The sequence below is a fragment of the Ursus americanus genome, chromosome 13 (genome assembly GCF_024610735.1).
Source record: "Ursus americanus isolate L20-20 chromosome 13, mUrsAme1.1.p, whole genome shotgun sequence".
In the NCBI taxonomy this organism is placed as follows: Eukaryota; Metazoa; Chordata; class Mammalia; order Carnivora; family Ursidae; genus Ursus; species Ursus americanus.
The window spans coordinates 61432422-61448775 of NC_142139.1; the positions used below are offsets into that span (position 1 = coordinate 61432422).

Consider the following 16354-nt stretch of genomic DNA (forward strand, 5'->3'; position numbering starts at 1 on the left):
TAGAAATCAAGTAGACTGTAGGCCAGAGATGCTATACATCTGATTGATTGAAGTGCGGGACGCTTTAATTTTAAGTTTTTAAATCTGGGTTGCCAGATTTAACAAAAAGGGTGCTCAATCAGATTTGAATTTCAGATCAAGTAATTTTTTAGTAGAAATACGTCCTGTGCAATACTTGGGACATAATTCTACTTAAAAAAATAAAAAACACTAGTGTGTCAAATTCTAGTTTGGGCATCCCACATTTTATCTGGCAATTTTAAGAGAGAAATATATTTAGAAGGAAAACGATCTTTCAAAGAACTCAGGAGTGGGCACAAGAGCTAAGATTTTGCATGAGTCCGTGATAGTAAAAGTTACATAACTTCATGGCGGGGAGGGGCCTAGGACATCTTCTAAACCATGAAGAGGCTCACGAAGTCCCACAGGTCATGACTGAGCCAGGAAAGAAACCTTCCAGTACACCCACCTCAGACCACAACTCTCCACCAGGTTGTCCTCTGTCCTACATCCGGCATTTCAACACACACATTTCTAACAACCTACCTTGGACTCTCGAACCAAGTTCTGATGCTTAAACTACTAGGAAAATTCCTGTGGAGCCCAGTTCAGAGCTGTACTTCACATAGCAAATGACTAGCTTCGGCATGGTGACAAGTTTGTCCAGGACTGAGCCTCAGATGAACCGATTCACTGCAGCTTCCATGGCCCCAAACTAAGCCACTGTGTCCGGTGGCAGCCAGGGACACGGAGGAAATCAGTGTATGTGTATAACAACGCAAGGCGAGCATTCCCGCCGGGGAAAACCCTCAGCTTCGATGATTTAATCACCACACACAAAGGACAGCAGCAAAAGAATAGGCTAGATACACTGAGAGCATGAATGTCTTCTAGAAAGTACCTTCATGCCCCACAACAGTGATTCCTCAGCTTGAGGGGTTTTTTCAAACACCCTTAGAGAGGCGCCGTGTCCTCCCCGGCCCAGGCCAGGATTCACAGGAAGTCACTGGGTGAGTGGGCCTCACATATCCCCCCAACCTTGCTGTGCGGGGCTAAAAGCAGCAAATAGCGATGCTAGAAGAATGAGGCTAAATGCCATTCGGCTTTCCAGCCCATCACCGGAAAACACATTTTACCTTTCTCGAAGCTTCTGTGTATAAACTAGTGATTTTTAAAAAAAGAAAAGACAAAAAAAAAAACAAAACCCACAAAACCCCTGGACATAATATTTCTGCATGCAGCCAAGAGTTGGCCAAAGTGAGAGCCGGCTGGCAGAGGGAGTGCAGGTCACAAGCTGGCCAGGGAGGCAACGCTGTACATGTTGGTCTCCAGCGGGCACAGCCGTGCAGGGCCCAGGGAGCTGGATCCTTCTTCTTGGTCCTGCTCTGGCTGGCTCTGTGGGGACCACAGATGGCCATCTGTCCCTCCATCACTAGCTCCATTCTTGTGTTCCTATTTGCCATGTGAATCCAGGCTTTCAAATGAGCTGCCCTCGACAAATGCAAAGTAATTCAGTTCTTTATTATAAACACATCCTTATATATGATGTCTTCTTAAAAAGTCAGCCTTAACTGGAGGCCAATCTTCGACGATGGGGCCCAAAGCAATCCCGCAGTTTCCTTCTGAAAGCTAACCTCCTTTTAAACCAGGAAGCGATTCCAGAACCCCCAGAAGTCAGTCCTTAGCCTTCATGGGCAGAAGACAGTCTGCATTCTTAGGACACCTGGGGCCATTGCCTAGACCTACAAACACAGACATGTACGACGTTCAAATCAACGGAAGAAAACAAAATGATGAGAAAAATGGGAACCCAACCGAGAAAATTCACTTCACTTTGTATAAGGACATGTATTCCAAGGTTGCTTCAAATTAAATACATTTAATTATAATTCTAGCCAGGATTCACACTAAATAAGATCTCTCAGCAGCCCCATATGCCACCATGTCCCCTGACCTGCAGTGAGGGGCCCTCTGCTGCCGGCCATGGCGTGCAGACCTGAGCACTGCCCACAAGGGCCAGTTTGCCGAGGGTGAGGTAGCCTTCCCTTTTATTCTTAGCTTCTCGACTGCATGTCACAGTTTCTAAAAATCCCAAGTCCACAGAGTTCTTTCAGGGATTAAAGCGGGAGGGAAAAAAGGGGGAGAGGGAAGAAAAAAGATCCTTTTTCTTGAAGAAAAGGCCAATCCATTTCATGGCGAACTGGAGCTTCCAGACTAATACCCAATCAGTGTTCTCCAGTCTGAACATAGTCTTCTGTGACCTGGGACAGGGTGCTCAGGTACTGCCAGCTCAGGGCGGCCAAGAGCATGACAAATGACAGGTAAATAGGGGAGTAGTGACTTCGGGAGATGAGCTGGCAATTGGGAAGATTCTGTGTCCTGATGGTGGAGATGATCTGCCTTGTTTTACCAGAAGATGGGTCTGAGCTGGGGATTCTGTGATAAATCTGTTGAAGAAAGGAGAAAATTGTAAGTGCCACTTGGTGAGTCCTAGGAACTTTATAAACACCTCTGTGTTTACTTTTACAGTAACCCTACACAGAGGTATTTTATGTCCCTCTTACCAATGAGCAAACAGGCTCAGACAACACAAAAGGAACAGCCCAAAGTCACTCCACTAATAAGGCAGGATTGTCCACGGAGGCCTGTATCATCCCGCAGCCTGTCCTAGGGAGCACCAGGGAGTTGTCCCTGCCTCCAGGGACCCACCCAGGTCCTCACCGGGCTGCACCTCCCCAGCACCTCACAGAGCTGGGCGCAGACGGGGAGGCTGAGAATGTCAGCAGAGTTTGTGCTGGAGCAGAGCAACACGCAGAAGGGGGAGGCTACTGAAAAGATGGGGCACACGCAGCCAGACAAGATGGACTCTGTGGTGTGGACCACAGGCTGGATGAAGAACGGCAAGAGCAGAGGCTGGGAGCCAGAGAGTAGTCCTACTAGAATCCTCTTGGTGCCCCTGCCCCTCCTACCCCCTTCACACACCTCCAAAGTATTTGCTGAACCTGGGCCTCACCTCCATGCTTGCAACAGCTGCGGGTGAGGCCCTCAGTGCCTCATCATCTGAGCTCTGACCAGCCTCCAAACTGAGCTCCTGACGCTACCGGACCCTGAAGTCCACTCACCAGCTCTCTACACCATCACCAAAGAAACCAAAAACCTCTGCCTGACACCCCCAGTGGCTCCCTACTGCCTGCTGAGTAAGGTCTGAGCTCCGAGATGTGGAGCGCAAGGCCACCCATGACCTGGGCACACGGAACCTCTCCAGCTTCACCTGCTGCTGCCCACCTGTCTCTTCTCACTGTTGGAACAACTCAACTGTTGTCTTACACGTATGATGCTCTGCACGCTTCTGTTCTCCTCCCCGCTCACACCTTTCCCCCCTCCTGGAATGCACCCGTCACACTCCTTCACCTGGCCAACTCTTGCCCATTGTCCAAGTCTCAAGTTAGGTTTTAGGTCTTCTAGAAAACCTGTCCTGGGGCACCGGAGTGGCTCAGTTGATTAACCAACTGCCTTCAGCTCAGGTCATGATCCTGGAATCCCAGGATCGAGTCCTGCATCAGGCTCCCTGCTCAGTGGGGAGTCTTCTTCTCCCTCTGATCCTCCCCCATCTTGTGCTCTCTCTCTCTCAAATAATATCTTAAAATAAAAAAAAAAAAAGAAAGAAAAGAAAATCTGCCTTGAACCCTCCAGTTGCCCTCTCCTGCACATTCTCCTACCGTATCACTGAATTCAGCTATTTCTTTTTTTTTTTTTTAAAGATTTTTTATTTTATTTATTTGACAGAGAGAGAGACAGCCAGCGAGAGAGGGAACACAAGCAGGGGGAGTGGGAGAGGAAGAAGCAGGCTCATAGCGGAGGAGCCTGATTTGGGGCTCGATCCCAGAACGCTGGGATCACGCCCTGAGCTGAAGGCAGACGCTTAACCGCTGTGCCACCCAGGCGCCCCTGAATTCAGCTATTTCTATGTGTCTCCCTGGACTGCAAGTCTCAAAGGCACCACGTCTTACTCATCTTTCTGCCTCCAGCCCGGCTCTGTGCCTGGCACGCAGGAGGCCCTGCACAAATGGTCACTGACTCAAACTGACAGAGCAGCTAAGAGATGACGGATGTGGGAAGTGACAAGGATCTGAGCCAGACGGAGGCAAAGAGGAGGAAGACGACAGAGCAGGCATATTTTTAAATAATTTTTTCCCAAAATTTTCATTATATAATGGGTATTTTTTTCCACAGACATATATTATATTCTTGCCATCCTCCCACCTCCCCACCAAAAGGGCAGAGCTGCAATTTAGCATAAGAAAATAAAAGAATATGCCTACAGGGGCGCCTGGCTGGCTCAGTCAGGAGAGCATGTGACTCTTGATCTTGACGTCATGAGTTCAGTCCCCACAATGGGCACAGAGCTCACTTAATTAAAATTAAAAAAAAAAAAACATGCCTACAGAAATATGCTAATGATATCCAATATCTAATATTATGGTAAGAAGAACAGCTTTAGAGAGAAAAACAGAAACTGGGATGAAACTACAAGTTCCTCTTTACTTTCCTTTTAAAAATTTTTATTTTTTAAATTTCTTAAAAAGATTTTATTTATCTGAGAGAGCAAGCACATGTGCATGAGTTGGGGGAAGGGGCAGAGGGAAAGAGACAAGCAGACTCCCCACTGAGCAGGCAGCCCGATGTGGGACTAGATCCCAGGACTCCAAGATCATGACCTCAACTGAAGGCAGATGCTTAACTGACTGAGCCACCTAGGAGCCCCTCTTTTAAAAAAATTTTTAGATGATGGAGTTATACTTGTTAAAACAAGCAATACAGGGGCACCTGAGTGGCTCAGTCAGTTAAGCATCTGACTCTTGATTTCAGCTCAGGTCATGATCTCAAGGGTTGTGGGAATCAGCCCTGCGTGGGGCTCTACACTCAGTGGGAAGTCTGCTTGGAATTCTCTTTCTCCCTCTCCCTCTGCCCCTCCTCCTGCTGCTTGCATGCATGCTCACACTCTCTCTCAAAATAAATAAATGACACCTTCAAAACAAACAAGCAATACAAAAATAAAAAAATCAGAATTCCTTTATAGTACTCTTCCCTCAGCCACAGCCTAGTGTAGTTACTGTTATACCTTTCCTCACTATGCCCTAATAACCCTACATAGAAATGTATAAAATGTCTTCTATAATAATAGAACATCATAAACTGGTGTAGTTACTTTTATATCTGTTGCCATGTGCATATATGCCTATACATAAACACATAAAATGTATATATGTATTATATATTCTATATACTATATAGAATAACTGGGTTCTAGGGGCGCCTGGGTGGTTCAGTTGGTTAAGCATCTGCCTTCAGCTCAGGTCATGATTCCAGGGTCTTGGGATCGAGCTCCACATCGGACTCCCTGCTTGGCAGGGAGCCTGCTTCTCCCTCTCTTACTCCCCCTGCTTGGGCTCTCTGTCAAATAAATACATAAAATCTTAAAAAAAAAAAAAAAAAAGACTATATTCTATATAATGTCAAGTAAATAAAATCTTTAAAAAATGACTATATTCTATATAACGTATAAATATATGACTAGATTACGCATATAAAATTATATACAATTTTATTTTTTAAATAGGTTATAAATAGATTATGCTGCAATTTGACTTTTTTCACTCACATAAATTTTTACGGACATTTCTTAATGCCAGAACCTAGAAACTAAAATGTCATTTTGTTTTTAAACACAAGCCACATAATGTGCATGTACAATAATTTAATCAATTCCATCCCAATGAGGACTAAGGACAAAATGTTACAATGAGCACCTCTGCACATTTTCTGGCTAATTTTGTACATAAAGTCCTAGAATTGCTTGGTCAGAGGGCAATGCATGCAAAATTCTGACAAGTAAGAAAGCCTATAGGTAGAACAGGCAGGATATGGAGATGCCTATGGATCAGGGTTAGAGAGAATAAAGGAGGAGCCTGCGTTATCTGGATTCCTTGATTTGGTGAATAGTAATGTCATTAACCAAAAAAAAAAGTTTATGACCACGTCCTGAGCTGGACTAATCAAGTCAGGAGTGATGAGCATGTGGTGGAGAAAGAAGCCTGGCCATCGAAGAGAATACCAGAAAGATTTGTGCAGTGAGAAGAAATGAAAACCAAGACAGAACTCCGGGAAATACCAGTATAAGGAGCCAGAAAGGCAAATGAGTCGACAGGTAACAGGTTAAACCAGAGGCGAGTGTCACAGAAGCCGAGCGAGGAAAGGGCTCTCAAGGTAAGAACCAGTGTCAAATAATACGGTGGGATCGGGGAGAATGTTTTTAAAAATTGGTCATTTGAAGGCCATCAAATCACTTCCATAAGAAAAGTTATGTTGGGGCGCCTGGGTGGCACAGCGGTTAAGCGTCTGCCTTCGGCTCAGGGCGTGATCCCGGTGTTCTGGGATCGAGCCCCACATCAGGCTCCTCCGCTGGGAGCCTGATTCTTCCTGTCCCACTCCCCCTGCTTGTGTTCCCTCTCTCGCTGGCTGTCTCTCTGTCAAATAAATAAAAAATCTTTAAAAAAAAAAGATGTTACCTCATGACAAGGTAGGAACAAAAGCTAGCTAGAGTGAGGTGGGCTGAGAAAACAATGGGAATAAATAACATGAAGTACATGTATCTTTCAAGAAGCTTAGTTGTGAGGGAGAGGGAGGGGAATAGGTAGAGAGGAGCAAGTCAAGCCAGAGTCATGATTTGTTCACTTTTTGAAGCTGAGTGGCCTGAGCTCACATACAAAGGAGAGGAGTGACGGGGGAGGAGGAGGCTTTGGATAAAGAGGTGGCACAAACCCCCACTCTCGAGAGGGTCGCAGGGGGGAGCAGGAGTGCGAACAAACAGGGCTTAGGCTCACAAGGGGAGGCGGACACAGAGGAGCGGAGGGGCTTCACGACATACAATCCCGCACTTCCTCACGTGGTGAGAAGGCAGGGCCAGCTGAGGAGGACAGGATGGGGACTGCAGCAGTGCTTGTCAAACTTCCTGTCCACAGCTAATCACCTGGGCATCTTGGTAAAGGCAGATTCTGATTCAGTGGGACCGAGTAGGGGTGAGACTCAAGCAAGTGTCCAGGGGCCACGGCTCCCACTGGCCCGAGGACCACACTTGTGAGTCGTGAGCACAAAAGGGGCTTGAAGGGCAGGACAAGGCTCCAGACGAACCATCACGGCACAGGGTGAAGTGGGAAGCCGCGCCAGCTTGAGAAGATGGCCCTCGCCAAGGAATGTGCATTGGCAGAGAAGGAAATAATGGTTTCTGGCTGTGTGCCTGAGCATTTGTTTCTGTCCCAAAATAGCTGGTGGAGCTTCTCGCCAGCTGACAGGTATCCAGACTGGCTTGAAGCGGAGGCCTTTCCAGAGGACGCAGGACACTGAGGAGCAGGGCTCACCTACTCGGCAAGGTTCAGCTAACACTGACTCACCCTGTAACACTAGAGTTGCGTGAGGAAAACCTTCAGGTGCCCCGCAAGGGCATTACGGTCACCACCAGTTAGGCCCAGACACCTGACAGAATAAATGTATCTTCCTGTCTTCCTGCAAAGGACAGGCTTGATCAGTGAGAAGTAGGATTCAATGTTAATATTTGGACAGCGGCAAAAACGGGACTGGGGGGCTCAGTCGGTTAAGTGTCTGCCTTTGGCTCAGGTCATGCTCCTGGGGTCTTGGGATCGAGCCTCATATGGGGCTCCCTGCTCGGCAGGGAGACTGCTTCTCCCCCTCCCTCACTTGTGCGCACTCTCTCTCTCTCAAAACAAATAAAATCTTTAAAAATAAAAAAAGCCAGACAACTTGCGGACTTGATACAAAAAGTTTAACTTGAAATTTCATTCATGCCAACATCAAAACCATGATTATATTTTATTCCTTCTGACTTGGAAGTCTTCAGAGATTTTTCCCCATCAAATCAACTCAAGTATTAACATCTCCCCCAAATTACCTTGAGTTTCACTGGAGTAGCTTTGAACAATTAATGCCCTAAATCAGGGGTCTGCACACATTCTTAAAGGATCAGCTTCATGGGCCACCCTCTGTTACAGCCTCTCAACTCTGCTGCTGCATTTCATGAGGCAGCCACAGACAGTGCATAAGCAAATGAGTGTGTCTATGTCTTAATAAAATGTTATTTATGGGGGCCGGGGTGGGCAGCCAGCTGGGGTTTGCCAACCTGTGTCCTAAATCAAACTGTTAATCACAACTAGGATTTAATTCCAGTGGTAAAGGAAAACATCAGATAAAATCTGAATCTTAATAAAGAAACTACCTACAACCTTTTTTAAAAAATTGTATTCTAAAATTAGTGGTCAGTAAAAAAATTGTGAAACGAAAATCTTTTCTGAACTACATACTATATAAAAGGTTTCTAATTTATATAAAATGGTGAAAAGGTGCCTAATATGGTATAAGTCAGTTTAGAAAAGGTAATCCAACCCCCTTAGAATTGTAGTGAACAGCATAGACTCTAAAGTCAGCCAGATCTGGGTCCAAATTATGGCTCCAGCATCAAGTTTCCTTGATATTAATAGTACCCACCTATTCGTTGCTATGCCAGGCACAGAGTAAGCTCAGAGGAAGGGCTAGCGATATGGTGAACCAGACTGTCCTCAAGTCTCATTAGTAGCAATTTTTTAGTCAATGACTGAATACTTTAGTCACTAAAAGAATTTAAGGATTTTTAAAAAAATTTGGTCTTCTTTTTTTTTTTTTAACATTTTATTGGTTTATTTGAGAGAGAGAGCATGCATAAGCCAGGTTGGGGGGGGCGGCGGTGAAGGGGCAGAGGGAGAGGGAGAAGCAGACTCCCCACTGAGCAGGGAGCCCGACACAAGGTTCCAGCCCAGGACCTCAAGATCATGACCTGTCTCTTATGTCTTCTATAGGTGTCTCTGGTAGAAATGCAGAGGTCCAAACTTGTCAGATAGAAGAAAGGGAGAAACTCCAAGGAGAACGTGCAATATGCAGTAGAAATCATTGTTTTGCAGATTTCGGTTTAGGAGAAACCACTATTACATATCGCATCCCTGTAAAGGTGTAACCAGGGGACGGGAAGAAGGCAGAAAATTATTGACAGCAGTAGCTCTCTCTGGGAGAGAGGAAGGAGGAAGGTCTTTCATGTTTCATGTATTTCTGTAGTAGTTCAATCTTCAGTAAGAACATACCTATCTCAGGGCCTCCACTCACCAGAAGGCCACCCCTCTCGCCAGTGTGACCATCATAAAAATTGTCTCCAGACCTTGCCAAATGTCCCCTGGGGGGAGAGAGCACCAAAGCCCCTTCAATTATGAACCACCTCTCTAGTGCCTAGTGATTAGTTTTAGCCTCTAAGAAAAAGTTTTTTGAACCTAGTCATATACCCTCCACAGTAGGAGATCAGACTTGAACAAATAAGTTTTGCTTTATAGGGTGGTTTTGGCATTTGAAATGAGATTTGCATTAGAAAATTGAGAAATCGTTGCAACTTGATGGTTGTCCTTTGCTGAAATTCCCTACTGTGGTTTCTCAGTTGAGGCTTATGACGTAATGGAAAGTACTGGATTGGGTGTCAGGCAACCTAGCCTGGGGTCCGAGATCCACTCGGTCAGACACTGCATGAGGATGCACAAGCCTCGGCTTCACTCTGCTCACCCATGAACCAAGAAGCCTGGTTGGCCTCTACCATCATCTTCCGCCTCAAAAAATCTGACCCTCCTCAGGGGCTCCACCCTAAAGGCTTGCTGCGTTTATACCCTCCCTCCAGGGTGCTGGGAGGCTCTGATCAATCAGCAACCTGTGCCCACGTTTTGTCCTAATAAAGGACACCAACTCCTGTCTCTTTATACCATAACATAGTGAGTTGTTAGGATCATCTAATATTAAATATGAACTGTTTCAAGAGTGACATTATTTAAATCCTAAAAACAGCTACAACTTCTCCAGGTAGTAAAATAAGAACCCACCTCTTCCATGTACTGGTAGATTATAGCTTTGACTGCCGGCATATTGGTGGCATCCATCATGAGAGTTACTGCTTGCCCTTTTCTGATCTTCACTACGCCTTTGAACACCTGCTGATTATTGTAACAGGCAGCCAGAGTGGCAATGGCCATCACCTACAGATACAAGGAGGGAGAAAGAAAAAGAAAAGAAAAAAAAAACACTAATTCATTTCATCTTGTGAAAAAAAGTAAGAAATGGCACTCTAAGCAATCATCATTCTGAAAAAGTGAAAAAACGTTCTGTAGAATAAGAAAGTGCCAAAGGGCTAAGATGGAATTAACCAAGAAAAAATACCCACGTAGAAAGCAATGTCAAAAGGTGGACCTTTCCCATTCCTCCCTTCCCCAACAACACACAGAATCAAGTGGTCTTTGTGTCTTAAATGATTCTTTGGTTTGACCACGAAAGTTCCTTTTTATTTGGAGAAAAACATGAAGTCCATACATCATTTTCTATGCTCAAGTAATGAGTTAGCCAAAAAATGTATCTCAAAATACTATCTACAAAGAATTTTCTATTTTTCCTACAACAAACATAACCATTATACATGAAAAAATAGCATGGAGGTGGGAGACAAGTGGGAAGGGGGGACAGTTCCCATGCTCAATGGCAAATTATTTCTAGGATAAATCGGAACGTAAATCAAGCATGCAGAGTTTAGTTCCAACAACCACTCAAGATTGGTCATTAAAAGATCAAATCAAGGGGCGCCTGAGTGGCTCAGTCGGTTAAGCGTCTGCCTTCAGCTCAGGCCATGATACCAGGGTCCTGGGATCTAGCCCCACATTGGGCTCCTTGCTCAGCATGGAGCCTGCTTCTCCCTCTCCCTCTGCCCTTCCCCCTACTCATGCTCACTCGCTCTCTCAAATAAATAAAATCTAAAAAAAAAAAAAAGATCAAATCAAGTTTCCAAATCAGTTAAATCCTATGACTTTCATGAATTTGAGTTAAAAACTGAAATAACTGGTAAAGGCATTTAAAAAAGTGTAAGCTCCCAGAGGACTAAGGGGCTAGTTCCATAGGATCAGGTTGTGTTATCCCGAGTCTGGGAAAAGGACAGCAAAAACTAGGCGCTTAAGTAAGACTCTGTAATGATACACCTTCACCTACATTTTACCCAGCATTCCCCCTAAATCTAAGCCAAAGCTCTAGATTTAATTGTGAGGCTAAGGATCTAAGGAGGCGGAGCTGGGTGTGGTGGTTGTGGGGCAGAGGGGAGGTGTGATGAAGCACCGCCTGCCTCCCCCCGAGCAAAAGAAAATAGACCAGAATCATCTTTTAAAGGACCCATATTCCTGAGTACAGCAACCCAAAATAGTACATGCATTCTCTCCAACCCCATCACCACCACCACGCTGCTCCTTTTAGCTTCCACCTCTCATATACAAGAATAGCTCCATTGCATACCTGTGGAATAGCACAGAAGTTAAACACACTTTGGTTTCTAAGTCTTGAAAGGTAAGTGATGACATCTGGGATGTGGTGTAGTGCGTTGGTTATAAGTTCGTTCAGGCACTGCACGGCTGAATCAATATTCTGTGGCTTAGCAAAATCGCCCAACTTCTTAACATACTTGCTCCAAACCTTCAAAAATAAGTTAGCACGTGTATAAGGGGCAGAATCCACAAGCAATAGGAAAGAATCTTTGCGAATAAGAACTATGATCTATAGTAAAGTTTTTCTTAGCTGCGGACTCATCTTTCACCAAGACTGAGTCCGTTTTAAGCTGCACGCAGTGGCTATTTATGACGACCAGTCAGGGTCTGATCACAACCTAGTAGTCAGTTAAGTATTTGAGAAACTGTCCCTTAGCAACACTTAGTACAGCATGTACTAAGCAATACTTTAATTGATGACTTTAGATAAAGAGGACTCCCGTTATTCCAGAAGGCATTAGTCTCCTCCTGAAAAAAATAATCAGATAAATACAAAATCAGCTACAACAGTAGTGCAAGCTAAATGTTAAAAATTCTGAAGATGGTCAGGCCTCAAAGTAATTCATGGTTAACATGGCATTCCCAATTCTGATAAGAATGCTGCCGAACAAGTGTAAGGGGGAAAATGAGCTGAGTCTATACCATGAGAACATTAACTCCTTGGATCTTAGTAACTCAAAAGTGAAATAATGTCTTCAACTCCAACGGTGGGATTGATTTGACAATTTTTAATGATATTATTTAAAGGAGTCTCTGAAGCTAGCAAAGAACTTACTTTCATTTTTGGTCACTCTGAAGCTTCCCAAAGAATGCTTATTGTCACTTTATACACTCCTCCAAATAAATGACTGGCCACCACCACTACCATTTTTACAAAATCCCAAATTCCTGCTAAGAGATGCAGAAAGGATGACAGAATTAGGACAGCACCTTTTGGCATTTCCAATGATAAGGGATCTAGGCAGTGACCACAAAGGAAAAGAAAAAGAACCCATAACTTACAAGGAAAAGAAAATTATCCTTAGATTTTCAACAGCCAGTCTGTAAAGCAGAAGAAAATGGGATACCCAAAAAATGTGAGCTAAAAATTTTTTTTCTAGGAAAACTTTCAAATATCAAAGCCACAAATTGTTATCAATATGTATAAACATGGGGAATTATTATTTTCATGGGTCTTCCCTATCTACCAGCATGCAAGCTCCAGACAACCAAAATGACTAGAGGCATCAATATAAAGACTGGTGGTGAGCTTAAACTAAGACTAAGTAAGGGGGAAAGGGAGATATTACAGTAGCAATGGTTATCTAATCTGATGATTCAGAAATAAATATAATCATAAAAAATTGGGAATTAGTATAGCATATGCAAAAAATGTCTTCAATTATTTTCAATAATCATTTTGGTGGTAGTAGCATTAGTATCATTATTCAGAGACTGCAGGATCTGTAATGTGGGGAAAAAAAGCAAATGAGTAATCATGGCATATACTAATTCTAGCATCTATGATTTCCTGCAAAGTATGAATCTTGATGAGGAAGAAATGAAGTAGAGATGTAACACAGAGGAGGAGATTATGTAACAACCTACGGTCCTGAGTTTGAATTGGAAATACCAATATAAACTTACAAGGTATTTGAGCTTTAAAACTCAACACATACACAGTGACTATCCCAGGAGCAGCTGCAGTGTTCTTAAGAGCTGGAAGAGTCCAGGGCTCAGGCAAGAAATGTACAAAATGAGCTTAGAACATCTTCACATACCAAAGGGCAAGGAAGCTATCAAAGACTATTAAGAGTCCCCTCATGAGGACATAGGAGCCAACCTGAACCTCTTCCTGACCAAAGGAGGGAAATTTTGAGCTTTAAGAGTGATTATAATTACAACAGATTAAACCCAGTCAGATAGGGTTTTTTTTTTTAAAGAACTAATTTATCTATCTATCTATCTATCTATCTATCTATCTATCTATCTATCTATCTCAGAGAGAGAGAGAGAGAGAGAACACAAGCAGGGGGAGCAGGAGACAGAGGGAAAAGCAGTCTCCCTGCTGAGCAAGGAGCCTAATGCGGGACTTGATCCCAGGACTCTGGGATCATGACCTGAGTCGAAGGCAGACACTTACCTGACTGAGCCAACCAGGAGTCCCCAGTCACATATGTCTTAATCCCTGAGTTCATAATGATAGCAAAAAATAACTAACTGGTCACCTTCTGAGGATGACAGAAAATTCATCATCTTTCTTTCTGGGAAAATGAAAATGTTCTAAAACTAACTGTGGTGATAGTAGCACAACTCTGTGAACATACCAAAAAAAAAACCCACTAAAATCTTTAGAAGGATGAACTGTATAGTATGTGAACTCTGTCTCAATAAGGCTGTGATAAAAAAAATACTATTTCGCAACCCCAATAAATTAACAGAACTAGGCATGAAGCCTAATGACTGCTAATATCATAAGTGGGCAAAGATCAGACGTTGTGTGCCTCTCGATAACAGAACACACCATCTTTTTTTTTTTTTAAAGATTTTATTTATTTATTTGACAGAGATAGAGACAGCCAGCGAGAGAGGGAACACAAGCAGGGGGAGTGGGAGAGGAAGAAGCAGGCTCATAGTGGAGGAGCCTGATGTGGGGCTCGATCCCATAACGCCGGGATCACGCCCTGAGCCGAAGGCAGACGCTTAACCGCTGTGCCACCCAGGCGCCCCCAGAACACACCATCTTTCAAGAGGCGCATGCTCATTTTTCTTTAGATTAAAACACATTTGGTGTGTTTCAACCCATTGCAGTTTTTATTCTTTTTGATACTCAAATTGTTTCATATGTGGTCAGTGAAAGCCCCTTTAAATTGGATCCTGTACCTTTTTATCCCGTACTTTTTACATTGATAGCCTCCTTACTTCCTGGTGTGACAGTATATTCCAAATTCATTTTGTATATTTCCTGCCCCCACTATTCTGTGTGGTGGGAAATGGTATTAAAAGACCAAACTGGAACACCAGCAGTACATTTTACTACCGGTTTGTTTCTACAACACTTGGTAGAGAGAGCCAGACTTTTTTTTTTAAGAGAATCTGTATCAGGAGTTCATATTGATATTTCTAATTCAGTTTAGGATTATGGGAGTTCTGCTTAACTTTATTAATAGTTTTATATTTGTACCTTTTATTTCAGACTTGGTTCCTAGAATGATACAAACACAATTGCCTATTTGCTATATGTTAGAGTTTCTATAATAGCTTCAGTATTTCAATAACAATATTATTCACAGTATAATTACTGAAAACATTTTATTACTTGGAGTATGTTTACACTACTATGCACATTGGTTTTTTTCCCTTAATAATATAACCTGGAGATTATTCCCTAGTTGTATAGTTCTTTCTGTGCTCCACCAAGTGAATATACCATAGTTCATTCAATCGGTCTTGTCTAGAAGGACATCTCAGTTGTTTATAAACTGTAACTATTAGAAGCAAAGCCGCATCAGTATTATTCAGTATCAGTATTAGTCACTTGCCAAGCTACCAGCGCTCAGGGCTGTTTGTATCAGGATATACTCTCACCAGCCACACAGAGTGCCTGTATCCCCAGTCTAGCCTGGCGATTACCAAACTTAGGACTTTTTGCCAATCCGATGCCAGAAATAGTCTCTCAGGGTTCTTTTCTCTCTTTTTTGGTTAAGCTATTGAACTGACATTTAGTAAGCACCCAGGCTAAAGGTTTTCTCATTTTATTCACACCACCACCCTGTGGTCTAACAGCTATTCAATATTACAGAAGAGGGAAGTGAGCTGTGTGCAGGCCTGCTGACCCATGCTGGGGGGACGTGCCTGGGTGAGAGGCAGTGTGATAACGGGGGGGGGGGGGGGGGAGTGGTGGAGGAGGCAGGCCCCGGCTGGGACCCAGACACTGAGGCGGCCCTTCCAGGTGGGCACTGACTCACTGTGGGTCCTCATACACACCCCATCCCTTCGCTGAGCCTTGGTGTCCAAGGAAGAGTGGCCAAGAGCTCTGTGGCAACCCTGCCCCCACAGGAGTCACCTGGGAAGCTTGCCAAACAAGGATGTCTCAGCCCAGGGTAGTTTTAATGTGAATTTTTTATTGATCATCTTCTCAGCTGTTTAAGGATCTTTCTTTTCAAAAAAAAAGAAAAAAAAAAGATCTTTCTTTCCATGAACAATCTGTTTTTATTTCTTTGCCCAGTTTTCTATAACATAGCTGGTCTTAACTTTTAGCAGTTTTTATATTAGGAATATGAGCCCCATATTTGCAGCATAAGTTGCAAATATTTTCCCTACTTTGTCACCTGCCTTTTTTTCACTTTAAAAGCACTTGGTTGGGGTGCCTGCATGGCTCATTCAGCTAAGCATCTGACTTCAGCTCAGGTCATGCATGATCTCAGGGCTCGGGGATGGAGTCCCACATTGGGCTCCCCACTCAGTGGGGAGACTGCTTCTCCCTCTCCCTCTGCCCCTCCCCCTGCTCATGCTCTGTCTCTCAAATAAATAAAATCTTTAAATAATAAAAAATAAAAAAATTAGAAACACTTGGTTTCAGGAAACCATTTTATGGAAAGCAATAAGCAAATGCTGGAGTAAAATCAGGAAATAGTCCTAAGATTTTCTGGCTTTCCCTCTGAATAAAGCCAATGTCCAAGCCTTTCCTTGTCCTATCCTTTTTTAAAAATTAAGTCAAAGATCAAGATGAACATTCTATAGTTTTCGTCTCTCTAGCATCTTCCTCCTTCCTGCCATAGAATCCTTCTTTTGGGGGGAATCCTTCCTATGTGTGCTGGGAAGATATAATCCAGGTCTGGCCAGAGTACTCAGCCCTCTGGCTGCGGTAACTGATTATGGGTTGGGCACAGGATCCAAGCCCCACCAACTGGGCCTTCCTAAGAACGCTTTGTTAA

The 16354-nt window shown here is 43.7% G+C and overlaps 1 protein-coding gene across 3 annotated transcripts in view; it reads right to left on the reverse strand.

The window, feature by feature from the left end:
* Nucleotides 1-1500: 1500 nt before the first annotated feature.
* The window catches only part of FDFT1 (farnesyl-diphosphate farnesyltransferase 1), a 33301-nt gene continuing 18447 nt past the window's right edge, over nt 1501-16354 (reverse strand). For 2 of the 3 annotated variants that reach the window (XM_045799409.2, XM_045799408.2), the window contains 3 exons: nt 11410-11586; nt 9963-10115; nt 1501-2447 (listed from right to left, as the gene is read on the reverse strand). In XM_045799409.2, coding sequence (XP_045655365.1) covers nt 2226-2447; nt 9963-10115; nt 11410-11586 — 552 coding nt within the window. In that variant the 3' untranslated portion in view covers nt 1501-2225. The remainder of the gene's footprint in view (nt 2448-9962; nt 10116-11409; nt 11587-16354) is intronic. The other variant, XM_087866589.1, reaches the window with a different exon arrangement.